General features: G+C 39.1%; 1 protein-coding gene across 8 annotated transcripts in view; it reads right to left on the reverse strand.

Moving 5' to 3' along the window:
• The window catches only part of APP (amyloid beta precursor protein), a 311691-nt gene that overhangs the window by 174352 nt on the left and 116999 nt on the right, over window positions 1-20340 (reverse strand). For all 8 annotated transcript variants that reach the window (XM_086412582.1, XM_086412572.1, XM_086412568.1 and 5 more), the window contains exons 4-5: window positions 8570-8682; window positions 5970-6163 (exon numbers count right to left, since the gene is read on the reverse strand). In XM_086412582.1, coding sequence (XP_086268708.1) covers window positions 5970-6163; window positions 8570-8682 — 307 coding nt within the window. The remainder of the gene's footprint in view (window positions 1-5969; window positions 6164-8569; window positions 8683-20340) is intronic.

Below are 20340 nucleotides of genomic sequence, written 5' to 3' on the forward strand. Positions count from 1 at the left end.
CTATTAACATAAGTAAGCTGCATTACTGATCACATTACTAGGTATTCTGAGGTCGCCTGAGAACTCAGTCATTATGTGCTAAGTCACTTCAGTTGTGTCCCACTCTTTGTGACCCTATGGACTGTAGCCACCAGACTCCTCTGTCCATGGGATTCTCCAGGCAAGGATACTGGAGTGTGTTGCCATGCCCTCTTCCAGGGGATCTTACCGACCCGGGGATCGAATCCCAGTCTCTTGCGTCTCCTACGCTGGCAGGAGACTTCTTTACCACTAGCGTCACCTGGGAAACTCTAATTACAACACCAGAGAAATAAACACTGCTGCTGCTGCTGCTGCTAAGTCGCTTCAGTCGTGTCCGACTCTGGGCGACGCCATAGACGGCAGCCCACCAGGCTCCCCCGTCCCTGGGATTCTCCAGGCAAGAACACTGGAGTGGGTTGCCATTTTCCTCTCCAATGCATGAAAGTGAAAAGTGAAAGTGAAGTTGCTCAGTCGTGTCCGACTCTTCGTGACCCCATGGACTGCAGCCTACCAGGCTCCTCCGTCCATGGGATTTTCCAGGCAAGAGAATAAACACTGAGTTACTTACAAATAAATTTTGGGAACAGTAACTGATTTGTTTCTACTCAATCTTTGAAAAGACTTACCTCTTTTTCAAATGAGGTCATAAAACAGAGCTCATCCCATAAAGAATGTTTCTCTAAATGCCTCATTAGCAATAGGATAACACTCAATCTTCCAAAACAAATCTCACTACCTACCAATCAACAAAGTGCATTAAGCTGTGTATCCAATTTTATTCTGGAGGAGCAGAGTTCCTTTTTCTTTTTCCCTTTTCAAGAACTGTCATATGGTGTCTCCTAAGGACTTGTCAAGCAGGATGTGTGAAATTCTTATTGTGACTTGTTATGGAAGCAGGCAGCCACCAGCTGGCAGGCCCCCAGCTTGTGTGGGGGTCAGTGATGTAATATTTCTCTCGTTTTGCCCACTAGCTTTGCCAGAAGAGAATGAAGGCATACGTGCCTGCAGGGCTCACAGAAAAACACGTTCAAAACTGAAGTGGTGCAAGTGACCTGATATCTTAATTCTATTAGGTTCTAACCAATTCTTTTTTCTTTTTGCAGTTCTAATTTGTCTTTTTTTCTTCTTTCTTTTTAAAAAAATTTTATTTTGAAAAGTGAAACATCGTTGATTTACAATGTTTCATTAGTTTCTAGCGTACAGCAAAGTAATGCAATTATTAATATATATATATTCTTTATATTCTTTTTCATTATAGGTATTGAATGTCCTATAATGATATACTGAATATCAGAAGATATGAATATCAGTCCCTGTGCTATACAGTAGGACCTTGTTGTTTGTCTATTTTATATACAGTTGTTTGTATCTGCTAATCCCGAAGTCCTCGTTTATCCCTCTCTCCCCTCTTTACCTTTGGTAGTCATTGGTTTGTTTTCTATGTCTGTTTTTGTTTTGTAAATAAGTTTATTTGTAACATATTTTAGATTCCACATATGAGTGATATCCTGTCTTTAATTTCACTTATTATGATAATCTCTGGGTCCATCTATGTTACTGCGAATGACATTATTTCATTGTTTCTTAATAAATGAGTCATATTCCATTGGGGGCTTTCCTGGTGGCTCAGATGGTAAAGAATCCACCTGCAGTGCAGATCTGAGTTCGATCCCTGGGTTGGAAAGATCCCCTGGATGGGGGCATGGCAACCCACTCCAGTATTCTTGCCTGGAGAATCCCCATGGACAGAGGAGCCTGGTGGGCTACAGTCCATGAGGCTGCAAACAGTAGAACATGACTGAGTAACTAAGCACACAATATTCCATTGTGTGTGTGTGTGTGTGTGTGTGTGTGTATGTGTATGTGTATGTGGAGGAGGGCATGGCAACACACTCCAGTATTCTTGCCTGGAGAATCCCATGGACAGAGCAGCCTGGTGTCCATAGGGTTGCAAAGAATCAGACATGACCTAGCGACTTACCACAGCACATATCTATACACACACACACACACACACACACACACACCATCTTCTTTATCCATTTATCTGTCAATAGACACTTAGGTAGCTTCCATGTCTTGGCTATTGTAAATAGTGCTGCAGTGAGCACTGCTGGAGTTCATGCATCTTTCTGAATTAGAGCCTTCTCCAGATATGTGCCTAGGAATAGGATTGCTGGATCATATGGTGCATGCTAAATCGCTTCAGTCGTGTCCAACTCTTGTGCAACCCTATGGACCATACCTGCCAGCCTCCTCTATCCATGGGATTGTCCAGGCAAGATTACTGGAGTGGGTTGCCATGCCCTTCTCCAGGGGATCTTCCTGACCCAGTGACTGAACCCGTGTCTCTTACGTCTCCTGCATTGGAAGGTGGGTTCTTCACCACTAGTGACACCGGGGAAGGACCAGTCAGTTATACATAGACATATATTCATTCCTATTCAGATTCTCCTCCCATTTAGGTCAATACCAAGTATAGAGTCCAGTGGGATTTCTTTCATGATTTTGTAAAACTTTTTGAGAAACAAATCATCAACCACATTGTTTACACTCATAGGGTTTCTTTCCAGTATGTCTCCTTTCATGAACTTTAAGGGATTAAGTTAAAGGGATTAATGAATACTTTCTCACACTCCTTACTTTTACAAGGTCAATCTCTAGTGTGTGTTACCATGTGGGCATGGTTTCTATTTTTAGTTTTTAAAGGAACGTCCATACTGTCTCCCATAGTGGCTGCACCAATTTACATTCCCACCAGCAAAAGGAGGATTTGCTTTTTATCATGCCTTCTCAAGCATTTATTATTTGTAGCCTTTTTAATGACGTTAGGTCATCAAATAGTGATGATTAGTTGTATCCAATAACATTAATACCCCAGCTGATGTTACAGCATGAATAAGAAATGGAATTAACTGGTGGGATTAAACATCAACCTTGGAAAGCTCAGAAGCAGTTAAAGGGAGAAGTTAATTTTCCCCACATAGGGAGGACTGATGAAAATATCTTTACAAAATGTTAAGGGTATCAATAAATCCAGGATATTCAAAGGAATATGTAAAAATCCTTACCCCTTGGGTCCATCCTGGCCAGAAAGAACCAAAAAAAAAAAAAGAAGAAGATAATGAACTAAAAGCCTGAATTGGGGAGGTGATTGTTATAAAGGAAGGGTGAAATCCCTAGGACCAGATTCGTATTTTAGGTCTAAGATCAGAAGATCATATTTAGAGAGTAATGTCAAACCTGGAAACCCTGTGGGTACAGCATTTCTTAGGGATGACACGGTTCAAGGTCTAACTGTTGCAGACAGCAGAACAGCATATAAATGTAGGGGATCAGGAAAGATCCAGCTAACATTTCTACTGAATGTCAACTTGGATGGTGATATTACAGAAAACCGAAATACGTAAGATGACCGTATGGCCTACTTTTGTCTAAGTCCTTCAGTTACGACTGTGGTACTAGTGTCAAATCTAGCTTAATATACTCTATAGTTGCTCTAGTAATAGATAATGCAATAAATTAAAGGAAAAAAAAAAGCAGTGTTAAAAAACAGTATACTGGTGTTCTATAGTTTGGTGACTGTAACGAAGAAGACACAGAGTAGTGTCATAACCAGAGAGATGGGTATCGAAGTAGGTATAGTTACCTACTTTGACATAGGTAAATAATAAATGAGAGACTCATAATAAATAAATGAGAGACTCCAGGCCAGAAGGGGAAGCCCTGTGGATCTCTTTCTAGGACCAGTGAGATGGGATGTAGGAAGAGAACAGGCCACTGAAGAGGGTTTCATAAGATAACGATGTTAGTAATGATTTCAATTAGTTCAGGAAGTCAGAAGGAGGGTAGGAGGAAAGGATCAAGATACCTTGAAATCTATTCCCAGTAAACAGTAGGTTTTATAAGACATTAAAAAAAAAAAATGTTAAATGCAGAAGAGAGCCTGGCAAAAGCCTGTCACTCTCAGGAAAAGCACAAATACCCACTTTTAATTACAAAAGTCCATTGTGTATGAATGATCACGAATGGCGGGTCAACAACCTTGATACAGGGTTACAAGTACACAGCTGGCTCCATATGATTTTAAGAGCAGCCATGGAGCTGTCTTGGTTTATTCATCATCATCTGGGTTGTTTACTAAGTACGGAGCCAATTCAGTAATGAGACGTGATCGATCACGCATCCAACAAACCAGGAGAAAAGAAAATCGGTGAACACCCCAAATTTCCCTTTTGAATCCTGACTGCACTGACATCGGGTAGTAAGAGCCCTCACGACAACTCTTTTACAAATTCACCCTTAAACCTTCAAATCCACATATGACTGAGGAAGAATATGAAAAAGCCATCAATAAGAACTAAGCAACTCCAACTTTTAGACAAAGTAGCAATTAAGCCCAAACCAATGGACATTTCTATACCTGGCACAGGGAACACAGGGGAGGGGGCCGACCATGGCCTAGAATGCAATGCTCAGAAGCCTTCCCACTGACAAACCCTGTTCTCACTGATGCTTCCTGCCCTGGGAGAAGGAGTTCATACTATTTAACTTACATCTCTTAGAAACATAAGCAAAAAATGTAAGCATACAGCTCACTTCTTTATTTCTTTCTCCTGTGGTTTAGAATTTGCTTGTCCTGCTACACTGAACCCAATTTTTCTAAATCATGTAAAAGAGGGAACACAAGAAACCTTAACTAACAAGAAGAGAGTTACGGTAACAATGGGTAAGACACCAAAGAGAAGCCTGCATTATTAACTGACAAAAATGACAATCAGGGATCCTCAGTGTACATAGATTCTTATATATCTCTAAAATAGATATGTATTTTTGTAAAACTATTTTAAAACAACAAAATTCTGTGAAGCACTTATCCTTCAATAAAAAAAAAACTTAAAAAATTCTAAAATATATTATTAAAAATCCTGTGCTTAATTACATAAAAGTCAGAAAACTTTATATTAATTACTATAAGCCCTACAAGTCATATTTAATATTCTACTTGGAAATTTGTTAATATTTGGGAACAGCTGAGAAAATACTGAAGGAAAAAGTGAAGTGTTACATCATCATCACCTTTGGGGATGTGACTAAACCAGATGGCTTTTCTAACCCAAAGATTCATATTTTATAATTTTATGAATTGTAAATAATGAATACAATGATGCCTTCAATTAAAACTAAGAATCTACAAATTATGGGATTTAGATTCCAAAGAAAATGAGGTGAAAATATATTTATTAATAATCACAGAAACCAAAGATTCAGATTTTATAATTTTATGAATTACAAATGATGAATACAAATGATGCCTTCAATTAAAACTAAGAATCTACAAATTATGGGATTTAGATTCCAAAGAAAATGAGGTGAAAATATATTTATTAATAATCACAGAAACCAAAGTTAGTTAAAGAATTTTAGCAAACATTTATGATTGCCTCTGACCTCATTTATAAAGGACAAGATGACAAAGGCAAAAAACCCCACAAAAACAAAAACCCACACAAACAGAAACAAAATCCTTCTTAAGAAAAATTCAGATTTAGCCAATGACTGATGAAATAATCCCCAAATCCCTTCCCCAAATTTCTAAACTACAGACCAAAACAGAAGACCATGTCATTCACCCAGCTCTCAAGTCTTTGCAGAACTACCAGTGACCTATTATAATACCAGTGGAATTTTGATCCCAACTCGTGAGGTTAAAATAAAATAGTTACAATTAATTCAGTGATGGCCCATTAATTATACTAAAATTAAACGGTAGGCTATAACCAGAACAGAACTTCATGGTTAGACTTTATTCCATAAAGGCAAACTTCGATGGGAGTGGGAGAGATCACGTAAATAAGAAATAGAAAGACATACATTTATAGAAGAAACAAAACTACACGTTAGATGTTCTGGCATCTAGGAGAGACGAAACATAAAGGCCACCTTACCTCCCATCTGCATAGTCCGTGTCTGCTCCACCCCACCAGACGTCTGAGTCATCCTCCTCTGCATCCGCGGAGTCAACATTGTCACTTTCCTCGGCCAGTGGGCAACATACAAATTCCACCCCTCTGAACTTGTCAATTCCACAGGGCAGCAACATGCCATAGTCATGCAAGTTGGTACTCTTCTCACTACAGGTCTATAAAAAGGTAAGGAGAAAACAACAAGTACTGGAGTAGATGGGCTTCATTTTAAGAAAGTCCAGTTCTAGAAAGACACAGGACCAGCATATCGAGACCAATTTTACAGTGGAAAGAATCATTTGCTTTTTGAGTGGATTTGCAGTCGTTTCTTTAGCACAAGCTACTTTGGTACCCTTAATTTTTAACTTTGATACTTATTTAATAGAGATAGGTTGTTATGGGGCTTCCCTGGTGGCTCAACAGCAATAGAATCTGTCTGCAATGCAGGAGACATGGGTTCAATCCCTGGGTCAGGAAGATCCTCGCAAAGGGAAAGGTTACCCACTTCAGTTTTCTTGCCTGGAGAATCCTACGAACAGAGGAGCCTGGTGGAGTATAGTCCATAGGGTCGCAAATGACTTAAGAGACTAAACTATAATATGTTGTTATACTATAGAAACGAATAAAAACAATATGAGTAGAAATAAATTGGGAGCTAAGACATAGAAGAAACCTCTACAGTGAACAGTTATCAGAAAATCAATTCTTTCCAGCCTCATTAGTGTATCAGGAAGTAGTGATGGTTCCACATATATATCCCCCAACTCACTTCCACTTCCTTTATGGATGGAAGCTACTCTCACTTGGATCTACTTGGATCTATCTTACTTGAGCAACTGCAACTCTCTTGGCTCACTTTCAAAGTAAGAGTCTTAGGAAAAGAAGAAATTATCCTCTGCCATGAATCAAAACTTAAAGTCATTAGAGGTTTCTCCTTCAAATCCTTTAGCTTTCCTGGGATTTGTTAAATTCCCACAAATCAAAATTAACATAAAGCTTTGAAAGCACCCAGTGGTGACAGAGGAAAGATTAATAATTCAATACACATAAGTAAAGAATGAAATTTTACAGAGTGTACTTTGACCTCATAGGAATTAGACTCATTTTGTTTCTCAGTGGCAAATAAATTTTTTAAACTCCAGAAGAAATGAAAAATAAGGTAGTCAGATGGGCATCTGTGCGTGCTGAGCTGCTAAGGTATATCTGACTCTTTACGACCCCATGGACTGTAGCACGCCAGGTTCCTCTATCCATGGAATTTTCTAGGCAAGAATACTGGAGAGGGTTGCCATGTCCTACTTCCAGGGGAACTTCCTGACCCAGGGATCGAACCCACATCTCCTGCATTGGCAGACTGATTCTTTACCACTGAGCCAGCCACCTGGGAAGCCCAATCAGATGGGTACTGGGCTTTAAATCATCTAGGTTGTTTTCTTAATATCAATTAGCTCTGAAACATTTTTATATAAAGACAATGTTGCTTACAACATATTATTTTATAAAAGGCAAAATTAATGCTGAATCTTAAGTGGTGTTTTTTGCCTAACAGCTTTAAGGCTATGATGCAATGGGTAAATGGAGCTAGATCAGGGTTTCTCAGTCTCAGTACCATTGACATTTTGGGCCAGATTATTCTAGAGGACAAGGGACACTTCTCCTGTTCACTGAAGAATGCTTAGCAGAACATTCTGGCCCCTGGCCACCAAATGCCAATGGTATCACCCCTTGTCACACAAAAAAACTGTGACAACCAATAATATCTCTAGACATTGGCTCATGTCCTTGGGAAGGGATGTGGAGCAAAACTGACCTCATTTGAGAACCACTGAATTAAATCAAGGAACCTAATTCTGGGAGACTGATTTCATTACAAAGGAAAAAAAAGCATACAAATTTATCAGAAAAAAATGCATAATATATTAAAGAGACAAAGCAGTTTTAAAGGCAATAATATAAAAAATGACATTTTATGCTAATTGCTTTATGTCTTATTGGCTTTGCTAAAAGCAGGGGGTTAGCAAAAGTCAGAACTGGTGCCATAGACTTCCTCCCTATGGAGAAATGATGGCGTCAGTGTGACGCACTGAACACAAAATTGATAGCAAAACTCAGATCTAACTGTAACTTTCATGCCCGTACTGGACAAGCTACTTCCTCCTCTACCATTGTATTCCCCAATGGATAACAGAGAAAAAAGTTAAAGCATAAAAACTTGGCACGTGCCAAACGAAAACAACACACAAATTACAAAAATTTTTAAAAAGGTATGTTTTAAGGTTTATAGAGAGTATAAACTTATAGTTTCTAATTTATAAAACATGACATAGCATAACAAATCTAACTAAACATAAAATACTCATGGATAGCTTTTTAAAATAATAACTTATTGATCAACACAGCTGTTGTCTCAAGATATCCTCTTAAAATATTCATGAAGATTTTTATTTTTAACAGTAATAATTAAAAAAAAAAACACATTTATCAACAGACAGCTGTTGCCTCCAAACACCCTCTACAGTGTCCCTGCGCATCATCCCTAGGAAACTGTCACTTGGCAAGGAGGGCAATGAAAGGGCTGGTACCTCTTTGGCCACGGTGTGCCAGTGAAGGTGGGTTTCACAGACATCCATTCTCTCCTGGTGTAAGAATTTGCACTTGTCGGGAACAAGGAGGGCATCGCTCACAAACTCGCCAACTGCAAACAAAGAAAACAGCTTCACATCATTCTGTCTGCATCCCAGGGATCTTATCCTGGTGACGGTATCAAGGAAACACAGGCTAAAAGAACTTCAGAGAAGTTACACTGCATTTAGAATGATGAAGTAGTCAAAGCAGGAAGAAGTATCTTTAGAATTTTGAGTCCTGCTTCCGTAAACAGCCAAGTTCCTTGTCACATTACCTTGATGGTTAAATACTTTCTATGTGTTTAAAGTGAAATTTTAATTTATTGAACATGAATCTCTGTGAAGTAATCATACAAAAAACTGCCACTTAATTGCAACTAGGGTGAAAAAATTACAGATTGACTTCGCCAAGGTGATTATTTGAGAAGAATCCAAATAAATAATTGTCCACCCCTCTTTCTTGGACATATTAATCTGAAACTAACAGAAAAGTTAGCATTTTTCGACTTTCTAAATAAAATCTATATATACACATATGTGTATTGTATGTTTATATACATAATACTGGAGAAGGCAATGGCACCCCACTCCAGTACTCTTGCCTGGAAAATCCCATGGATGGAGGAGCCTGGTAGGCTGCAGTCCATGGGGTTGCTAAGAGTCGGACACAACTGAGCGACTTCACTTTCACTTTTCACTTTCATCCATTGGAGAAGGAAATGGCAACCCACTCCAGTGTTCTTGCCTGGAGAATCCCAGGGACGGGAGAGGCTGGTGGGCTGCTGTCTATGGGGTTGCACAGGGTCGGACACAACTGAAGTGACTTAGTGGCAGCAGCAGCAGAGAAGGAAATGGCAACCCACTGCAGTGTTCTTGCCTGGGAAATTCCATGGACAGAAGAGCCCGGTGGGCTACAGTTCATGGGGTCGCAAAGAGTTGGAGACGACTTAGCGACTAAAACAACAAACAGCATACATAATACATTTGTGACCCCGTGTACTGTAGCCCACCAGGCTCCTCTGTCCATGGGATTCTCTAGGCAAGAATACTGGAGTGGGCTGCCATGCCCTCCTCCAAGGGATCTTCCCCACCTGGGAATGAACCCAAATCTCTTACATCTTCTGCATTGGCAAGTGGGTTCTTTACCACTAGTGTGACCTGGGAAGCCCATATACAGATGGTTTTCACAGAGTTTAATTCAATGAAATCATGAAAACTGTTCCTTAGACTTTTGCTGTAGTTTTTTTCTTTTAATTGTATATCATGCAAATTATTTTAGTACTGCTGGTTCAGATATAAAGATATTACCTGAAGTCCTATAAGAATTCACATTCTCATAAGTACTTTAAGTTGGATAATTACAACATAATGTATAAGCTGTGGGCTTAATTTTTGTTTTGTTCACTACAGTATCCCCAATTTCAGTATAGATTCTGCACACAGTAGGCAATAAATGTCTTGATGAATGAAGAAATTAAATGCTATAATAGAGATAAAGTGATAGATCAACATAGTGAACACATCTTCTTGGGGATGCTGGGGAATGATCTCAAAGTAGAGATAACAGTAGAAATGTGTCTAAATGGATGAACAGGAATGGGCCATGTAGGAATGAATGCAATGTTAAGACAGTATCTATCTTGTTTAACATTCTACTCCCAATCCATGGCCTAGTTCTAGCAAACATGACCACACTGGATGTATGGATGGATAGGTGAATGGACACATGGCAAAAGGAAACCTTCTGTGCAAAGAAAGAAAACAGGACAAAGCATATCTGTAGAAGAGGCAGAAGTCCACTATAGCTGGAACATAAGGTAGGTGGGGAAAAATGTCCAGAAATAAATGAAAGACTGGAGAAATATGGCGGACTCTAGTTTTAGAGTCTAAGGTTTTAAATCATTTTGGATGTAACACAGGCCACAGGACATTTTAAACAGTAATGACGTGCTCGTTTGATTCCCAGATAAACTCTTTAATCAAGTGAAAGATGGACTCCTGTCATAAGATGATGAGTAATCAAGGAGACCATTGCGTAAGGTACCATGATCCTTCAAGCAAGATATGCAAGAACAGATTAAACCAACAACTACAAACAGGCAAGGAATACAAGTTGTCCACACATCAGCAAAGACAAGAACCATTTTTTTACTTTCATAGTACGTTACATGAAATTTTCTGAAATGATACATAACGAGATAAAGGTTCTAAGAAGGGGGAGAAAAAGCAACTTTTCAAACCCTTTAAACAAAAGGATTCCTTAAAACTATCTTTCTAAAAATGCATTTAAATTTTAGTCTGTCTCTAGTTCAAACAAACACGATGCCTCATGAAATTTAAGTATTTATTTTAATAAATAATACTTGGGTAAAAATCTAGGCAAATCACAGGGGATAAAGAGCCTTATCATTCCTCAAATCTCTGAAACAGTTGATGGTGTCCACAGCATTGCATTGTGGGTCACAGAGAATGCAAGAATTATGAGACACGGTGCCCCCAGGGGCTTCATGGGGTGGTACTTGGTGAGGAAGGAAACTTTTGAGTCCATGGGATGGCTGGCTTTCCACGTGCATCACTGCAGTTCAGCTCCACAACAGCTGTGTGATGGGTCTCTAGAGTGGGACACAGGGAGTGACTAACACTTTCCCAGAAACACACATAATGCCACCTGCCTTGAGAAGGCTATAACCAAGCCCCAGAGACAAACATCAAGATATAAATTATAAGGAAAGAAATGACATAATAATGCAAATTATGTCATATTTTCTTTTGCTTTTACATAGAATACTATAAAACAAAACAATAAATAAAACAGACCCCCCCCAAAAAAAAGATGAATTGGGAGAATGGAAAACAAAAATAACCTCATCAGAAATCAACACATCTTTCTCCAAGTGGACTCTTCATGGTTTCTCAGGGCAGGCAATCACACATAGCAAGAATACTTTATACCAGAGGCATCCTATTTTCAAGGCCACAGGAGGCCAGAATTGACAGTGGCCTGAAGATGCCTGCCTGATTTACCAGCTCCGAACTGTCAAGCCATACTACCATACACATCTGGGCTTCCCGGCTCAGGTGATAAAGAATTTGCCTGCAATGCAAGAGACCAGGTTCAGCCCCCGGGTTGGGGAGATCCCCTGGAGAAGGGAATGGCTATCCAACTCCAGTACTCTTGCCTAGGAAATCCCATGGACAGAGGAGGCTTGCAGGTTATAGTCCATGGGGTTGCAAAGAATTGGACATGACTGACTGACTGACTCAAGAGACCTGGGTTTGGGTGGACTCCGAGAGTTGGTGACAGACAGGGAGGCCTGGAGTGCTGCAGTTCATGGGGTAGCAAAGAGTCGGACATGACTGAGTGACTGAACTGAACTGAACTGAGCAACTAACACACACACACACACACACACACACATACAAACACACACACATCGCCATATTTACAAACATCAGAAATACTAAGCAATGTTTTTTTATTTTTTTACAAATTATCTGGGAAGATTCAATGCCTGGGCCAAAGCTGTTAAATCAGTTCATGAGACAATCAGAAGAAGATATCGGATACTGTCAACTTTGTCCTGAAACAGTTTTTGTGGCATAAACCGGATAACAGCTGCAGAACGACAAAGTGTCCTTTTTTACTTGACCTGAGGCCAATCTGCTAAGGAGTAGATTTTAATGCAAAGTCAAATCACTGGAAGATATTTACCTTGGTAAAATCAAGTGTTCATCAAAAGGACACGTATGACATTAATTTAATAAAAGGATATTTGATTTGTATTTTTTATTTGGAAAATGGCACTTCATTTCACTGTGTGAAGATGCCCTTAGGTTTCTAATATTGCACATAGTCAAGAAATATATGTCCCTCAAATGAGATTGCTTTTTTAAAGGATTAATACGGGTTATTTAATAGGCCCTCGGGACTAATGGCAAAACAGTAAACTCATTGTACTCTAACATTAAAATAAAATTCATCAAAGACTGGATTTTACAGTCTTGTTTATATTACTTTCAAAACTGATGGCACATACTAGAATGTTACACATTGGAAAGGTTAAAGCAATTCAACCACAAAAATCTGTTAAAATTTATTTAATAAGGAATGAAAGAGAAGTGGTAAAAACATAACAAATCCTTTCTCAGAATCTGGTTTAGTTTAATACGGTTTACCTTTGCTCTCTTTTTAATTCTAAAAACATTATTCTTAAAAATCTATGATATAAAAAAAAAAACCCAACTATGATGCAACAGGGGATATGTGGAAACTGTAGTGGCCACTCAGTTTTGCTGAGAATGTAAAATTGCTCTAAGAAATAGCTTTTTAATTTAAAAAAAAAAAAAAAACTGATAGTATATTTGGGGAGTTTCCACATAGAACCATGCTCACTTTTATTTTTATTTATCTTTTGCATTTTATTTATAAATGTTTTTTAAATTGAAGAATAATCACTTTATAATGTTGTGTTACTTTCTACTGCATAACCATGTGCATTAGCTCTATGTATACATATATACATGTATCCCCTCCCTCATGAGTCTTCCTCCTACTGCTCCCTGCTGCCCCCTACCCCGTCCCACACCTCTAGGTCATCACAGAGCACTAAGCTGAGTTCCCTGTGTTATACAACAGCTACCCATCGATTTGTTGCTATTCAGTCGCTAAGCCATATCTGACTTTTTGTGACCCTAGGACAGAAAGTGAAGAAGAACTAAAGAGCCTCTTGATGAAAGTGAAGGAAGAGAGTGAAAAAGTTGTCTTAAAGCTCAACATTCAGAAAACGAAGATCATGGCATCTGGTCCCATCACTTCATGGGAAATAGATGGGGAAACAGTGGCTGACTTTTATTTTTCTGGGCTCCAAAATCACTGCAGATGGTGATTGCAGCCATGAAATTAAAAGATGCTTACTCCTTGCAAGGAAAGTTAGACAGAATATTAAAAAGCAGAGACATTACTTTGTCAACAAAGGTCCGTCTAGTTAAGGCTATGGTTTTTCCACTGGTCATGTATGGATGTGAGAGTTGGACTATAAAGAAAGCTGAGCACAGAAGAATTGATGCTTTTGAACTGTGGTGTTGGAGAAGACTCTTGTGAGTCCCTTAGACTGCAAGGAGATCCAACCAGTCCATTCTAAAGGAGATCAGTCCTGGGTGTTCATTGGAAGGTCTGATGTTGAAGCTGAAACTTCAATACTTTGGCCACCTGATGTGGAGAGCTGACTAATTTGAAAAGACCCTGATGCTGGGAAAGATTGAGGGCAGGAGGAGAAGGGGACAACAGAGGATGAGATAGCTGGATCGCATCATCGACTTGATGGACATGAGTCTGGGTGAACTCCAGGAGTTGGTGATGGACAGGGAGGCCTGGCGTGCTGCAGTTCATGGGGTTGCAAAGAGTCGGACACTACTGAGCGACTGAACTGAACTGAGGGACTGTAGCTTGCAAGGCTCCTCTGTCCATGGCATTTTCCAGGCAAGAATACTGGAGTGGATAGACATTTTGTTCTCCAGGGATCATTTCCTGAACCAGGGATTGAATTGGGTCTCCTGCACTGGCAGGCAGATTCTTTACCACTGACTCACCACAGAAGCCCATCTGTTTAATACATAGTACTTTTAATTTTAAAACAAAATTTCTGTTTATTTGGTTTGATCCTCAGGTTAAAAAAAAATGAACAGAATCCAAGTGAAAGAGACCACAATAAATTAAGTATTCTAATGAGAAATCATCTTTCTGCTAATGTTGAATTTTAGGAATCTGGCATCATTCAGTCCTAGCAGTTTCCCTGGTTGCTCAGTTGTGAAGAATTCACCTGCTAACGCAGGAGACATGGGTTAGATCCTTGGGTCGGGAAGATTCCCTGGAGAAGGAAATGGCAGCCCATTCCAGTATTACTGCCTGGGAAATCCCATGGACAGAGGAGCCTGGTGGGCTACAGTTCATAGAGTTGCAAAAAGAGTCAGACAGGAATTAGTGACTAAACAACAAAAACAATCTCATTAGTTAAATTCAATACACAACTGTGCATATTTACTGGTAATCACACAACCTGGTTTCTTGTTTTAAACATTTACAATTTATATTACACACACTCCAGTTGAAAAGGAATTTTCACAGCTAAGGAACAAGATCTCTGCTTGGCTTCTTTGCTAAAAAGTCTTGGCAAGGTAAACAGCAGCACAGAATTCATTTGGGACTCTGCAGGCATTGATCCACTGACTCTTAGGTGGTCTTTGAGAGGACTGTCTTATTCAAATTACCTCATTTTGCAGATGAGAGGAAAAGAACCCAGGTCAAGTGGCTTGCCCACAGAGCCAGTTGGCAGTGCAACTGGCCTGAAAATCTGGACCTCTGGACTCCAATCCAAGTGTGGTTACTCAACTCACTGTTTTTTAAAGTCTGGTCAAACTGGGTTACTTGGCCAATTCTCTTTGGCTTTTATAAAAGTGGATTCACTTTTAGACTATAAAATAACGTTGTGATCTACAATGTGGTCAATGGAAGAATAAAACCAGACTTAAATTAGCTAGCAAGTCATATAAACAGTTAAAAATGCATTCCACTGCACAGAATGGAACGCATGGTAAACACAAAAGAGAATGCTTGACAAACAGTAGCATAAAGTCATGATAGAATTCTCTATCCCGTAAGTCTCACATTACGGGTGAAGCTGCAGCAGATGTTCCATGATGCTCTCCGAGACTAGGTTTTTCCTGTATTTCTGCACTAGGGCAGTGATAAAGAATCCACCTGCAATGCAGGAGACATAGGTTCCATCCCTGAGTTAGGAAGATCCCTTGGAGAAGGACATGGCAACCCACGCCAGTATTCCTGGCTGGAAAATTTCATGGACAGAGAAGCCTGGCGGCCTACAGTCCACTGGTTTGTAAAAGAGTTGGACACAACTGCGTGACTCAACAACATCTTTCTGTTCTGCACTGCCATCCTTTGTGTGTTGGCTTTTCTCAGCATGCTTTGTGATCACAAAATAGCCACAGGATATTAAGAGATCATATTCAAGTTTCAGGCAGGAACAGGTCAAGGGATAAAGGTTTTCTGTTTGTTTTTTTTTCCCTGTTAAAGCTTTGATGTTTCACTGGGAGGAACATCCACCCAGTATCCACATCCCATCCACCAGAGCTGTGTCATCTGGCCACATTGAACTGTGAGGGAATTTGCAAACAATAATTTTGGTCGAGCACATTGTCTCCACGAATGAGGAAAATCTGGTATTCTTTTTGAAAGGAAGAAGTAGGACTGAATATCAATCAGGCAAATACAGAGTCTCCCATAATATGAAATTTGAAGACAGGAATGTATTTTTCAGTTTCTTTATATTCCTTTACAAAAGACAGATGATTCCAGGGAGACAACAGAGAGTAAAAGTACTATAAGTAAAACCAAAGGGACTGTGAATCACAGCACGTGGAGAAAAGGTGGGGAAGGGTGTTAGAGCAAAGAGCAGAATTTCTCAAAACTGAGTTTCCTAAATTTTTGAGTAGGAGTGGGACTGAACAGACTGAATAAAAGTTTCCAGAACCACATGTATGTTCTTCAAGACAGACATCTCAAATGAATAAACTGTTTTTCTATGAATTCACAAAGATTAAACTGGTGTTGGCTAGAAACATTTCAGGTCTTTGGACTTCTGCCCAAGGTGTAACCTCCCTTCCTTGTCTCTAAAGTGTTAAAGGAAAGGGTGAGGAAGAATTCTAGCAATGGGATTCCTGAAAATTGGCAAAGCCTCAGATAAGAAAGATAAGCAAAAGGCAAAAGAAGTGAAAGCTACAAGTTTCTCCTAAACCCTCTCTCTGACTTTTCAAATGAATGGAGCCAGGTCTTGCTTACATACACAAATGGCAGGTTGAGTGTAACAGAGAAACAGTGTTTGACCCAGGTTCTGAATAACAATCGTCTTATAATTATGAAAGCTTCCCAGGTGGCACAATGGTAAACAATCAGCCTGCCAATATAAGAGACACAGGAGAGGCAGGTGTGATCCCTGGGTCAGGAAGATCCCTTAGAGGAGGAAATGGCAACCCACCCCAGTATTCTTGCCTGGAAAATCCCATACAGTCCATGGGATTGCAAAGAGTCAGACACGCCTGAGTAACTGAGCATGCAAGATGATGGAAAGAGTGCAGAGGACATAGGTGAAAAAGACAGGAACAAAATAAGCATTTGTTAGCTCTTGTGCAGGTTTTTCAAAACCTCACAAAGGCATGAATTAATTCTGGTACTGCTCAGCAAGTGTACAACTGAAGAACTGTGTAAATAGAAGGTGGATGGTAGGACCAGGCTTGCCCCTGTCAGTGAAATGTGCAGATAAGCCAGGGGAGGAGCCAGAAAGATCCATGAAGTGACAGATCAGAGTTGGAGCCATAAGGATGAATGCATATTTAGCTTAATATCGATACAGATAGTTAGCTACAGAAATATTCATACAAGTTGGACACTACACAAATATAATGCCTCACTCTTGAGAAGCACCTAAAAGCAGATGTTCTAGTAGCCATGAGCACACCCAGTGCCCAGGTCTCTATTTTTAATATTATTCTGCAATAAAGGGAACTAGAGTCCCCTGGAGAAATAGAGCATTCTAGGATTGGGGCCTAAACATATGAGTCTGGAGCATCTTGTGGAGAAAACAATAAAAGAGGGTTTTCAAAATAGGCACAGGAGTCAAATGAATGAACTCCCAAAGGCCAAAATTGGAACAACTTGAGCAATTATGTGTCTGTATGTGTGTGTATATATATAATTAATAAAGTAGTATTAGATTATAACACAAAATATAAAATGTCTATGAGTCACTAAAACTGAATAAATAAAATGGGTGGTAAAAGGCAAACCTGTGTAAAATTAAAAATCATCTATACCCTCAGGAGATGAAGCAAAATTTTCCATTCCTTATTTGTGGGCTATGCCTAGCGACTTTGTTCTGAAGAGTTCAGTACACGATGAGGGGAAAAGAGTAGGTTTATAGTGGAGAAACCTGACAACCACTATCCCAGCCATATGATCAAAGTCAACAGTAATAGTGACAGATATTGTTGATCACAGGGGCTCTTGATATGATATGATGAAAAAGGCAATCTATTTCTGTGGTCTGTCTTCCAGAAACCCGTAACTCCAGGTGAAACATAAGAAAATTCCACCAGGAGCATCCTAAAAAAAAGCCTGACCACTACTCCTCAAAATTGCCAAGGCCAACCGTGAGGAAAGTATGAGAGACTGTTATGGAGTGCTGATTAGATATGGCAAGTAAATTTCACGTGGTGTGCTGCATGGGATCTTAGAACAGAGAAAGGATTTTAGGTAAAAACTAAGGACATAAATTAAAAATTGCTTGCTCCTTGGAAAAAAAGTTATGACCAACTGAGACGGCATATTAAAAAGCAGAGACTTTACTTTGCCAACAAAGTTCCATCAAAGCTATGGTTTTTTCAGTAGTCGTGTATGGATGTGAGAGTTGGATTATAAAGAAAGCTGAGCACCAAAGAATTGATGCTTTTGAACTGTGGTGTTGGAGAAGACTCTTGAGAGTCCCTTGGACTGCAAGGAGATCTAACCAGTCCATTCTGAAGGAGATCAGCCCTGGGATTTCTTTGGAAGGACTGATGCTAAAGCTGAAACTCCAATACTTTGGCCACCTCATGAGAAGAGTTGACTCATTGGAAAAGACCCTGATGCTGGGAAAGATTGAGGGCAGGAGGAGAAGGGGACAACAGAGGATGAGATGGCTGGATGGCATCACCGACTCGATGGACATGAGTTTGAGTGAACTCCGGGACTTGGTGATGGACAGGGAAGCCTAGCGTGCTGCGATTCATGGGGTTGCAAAGAGTAGGACATGACTGAGTGACTGAACTAAACTGAAGGACATAAATGAAGCATGAATAAAGGACAGACTGTATTAATAATAATGGATTAGAATTGGTTTATTAACTGTAAGAAATGTACCATTAGATATTAATACTGGATATGCCAAAAAGTTTGTTCAGGTTTTTGTATGCTTTCACAAAAAACTGAATGAACTTTTTGGCCAACCCAATTAGGGGAGACTGGGCGAGGGGGTATATGGCAATCCCCTGGAATATCCTCTCAATTTTTATTAAAATTAAATAATATTAAAATTTATTAAATCTAATAAAATAATACAAATCAATATAAAATTTATTAAATATGATTAACATAAATTAAAATTTATTAAATCTAAAACTTAGATTAATGCCTACTTAAAAAAAATTTGAAGCTTCCACATCAGATTTTGATAAGACATAACTATTCACTTCCATGTCAAGATTCTGACTTTCAACAACTGTGAAATTACTGTCAACTGAAAAGAACTTGTGTTAAAAAGATGTTTACTTGGAGAAGGAAATGGCAACCCACTTCAGTATTCTTGCCTGGTGAATCTCACGGACAGGGGAGCTTGGGCGGGCTACAGTCATGGGGTTGCAAAGAGTCAGTTATGACTTAGTGACTAAACAACACAGTAGTGCTAGGTATATATGTCTTACAGTAGGAAAAATCTCTAAAAATTTTTCACCTTGCAAAACTGAATCTTTATATTCATTGAACGACACTCCTGCTTTTTCCTCTCCCCAACCCCTGGCAACTACCATTTTCCTTCTCAGTGAACTCCAGGAGTTGGTGATGGACAAGGAGGCCTGGTATGCTGCAATTCATGGGGTCGCAAAAAGTTGGACACGACTGAGTGACTGATCTGATCTGATGGTTGATTCATGCTGAGGTTTGACAGGAAACAAAATTCTGTAAAGCAATTGTCCTTCGATTAAAAAAAATTAAAAAGAGGATAAAAAATAAACTCAAATTGTATATATTTTAATAAAATTGTATCTTAATATTTTAATTCTTTAGACATTACTTTTAATTGAACACAAATTATATGAAAAATCTTGACTGTAACATCTTAATTAGCGATTTAGTGCAATGAAGGCAAAGAAATTTTATGGAATATATGACTTTTTATGAAAATAAAAGATCTTTACTAACACAGGCTTCTCTTCTATGACATCTAAAATAACTAGACAAAGCTTAGTTTTAGATTTTCCTAGCAAATTTTCTGTTTCAATAATTTGTGCATGGGTGGCATTTAAATTCTTGTAAAAACTTTCAGAGTTTTTGAATAATCACACATTTATCAATTATAAAGGAAATCCTTTAAAAAAATTTTTTTAAAGATTTTGATGTAGACCATTTTTCAAGTCTTTACTGAACTTGTTATAATATAGCTTTATTTTATGTTTTGGGCTTTTTGACCGAGAGGCATATGAGAGCTTAGCTCCCTGACCAGGGATTGAACTTGCAGCTCCTGTACTGGAAGGTGAAGTCTTAAACACTGGGACCCCCAGAGAAGTTCCTATAAAGGAAATTCTTTGCTTTCCAAGTTTAACCTTGTCTTGGAAATGTAAAAGTCACTGATGAAATTCAATTCACATTTACAAATTAGAAATCTGAAGACTCATGGGGTTTCCGCCTAGTTAAAAAGAGAATCAGCTTCAACTTTGGACCTTGACTCTATGTAATGCTCAGTATTTCAGCAAAGTCAAAGTGAAGTTGCTCAGTCATGTCCGACTCTTTGCGACCCGTGGACTATAGCCCACCAAGCTCCTCCGTCCATGGGATTCTCCAGGTTTTACAATATTCCATAGATTCTGAATCATGCCTTTCTCACCAAACCACCCAAGATTAGTTA

Source organism: Bos grunniens, chromosome 1 (assembly GCF_055505025.1).
Source record: "Bos grunniens cultivar Pamir isolate PY7600 chromosome 1, Bosgru_T2T1.0, whole genome shotgun sequence".
NCBI classification, from domain to species: Eukaryota; Metazoa; Chordata; class Mammalia; order Artiodactyla; family Bovidae; genus Bos; species Bos grunniens.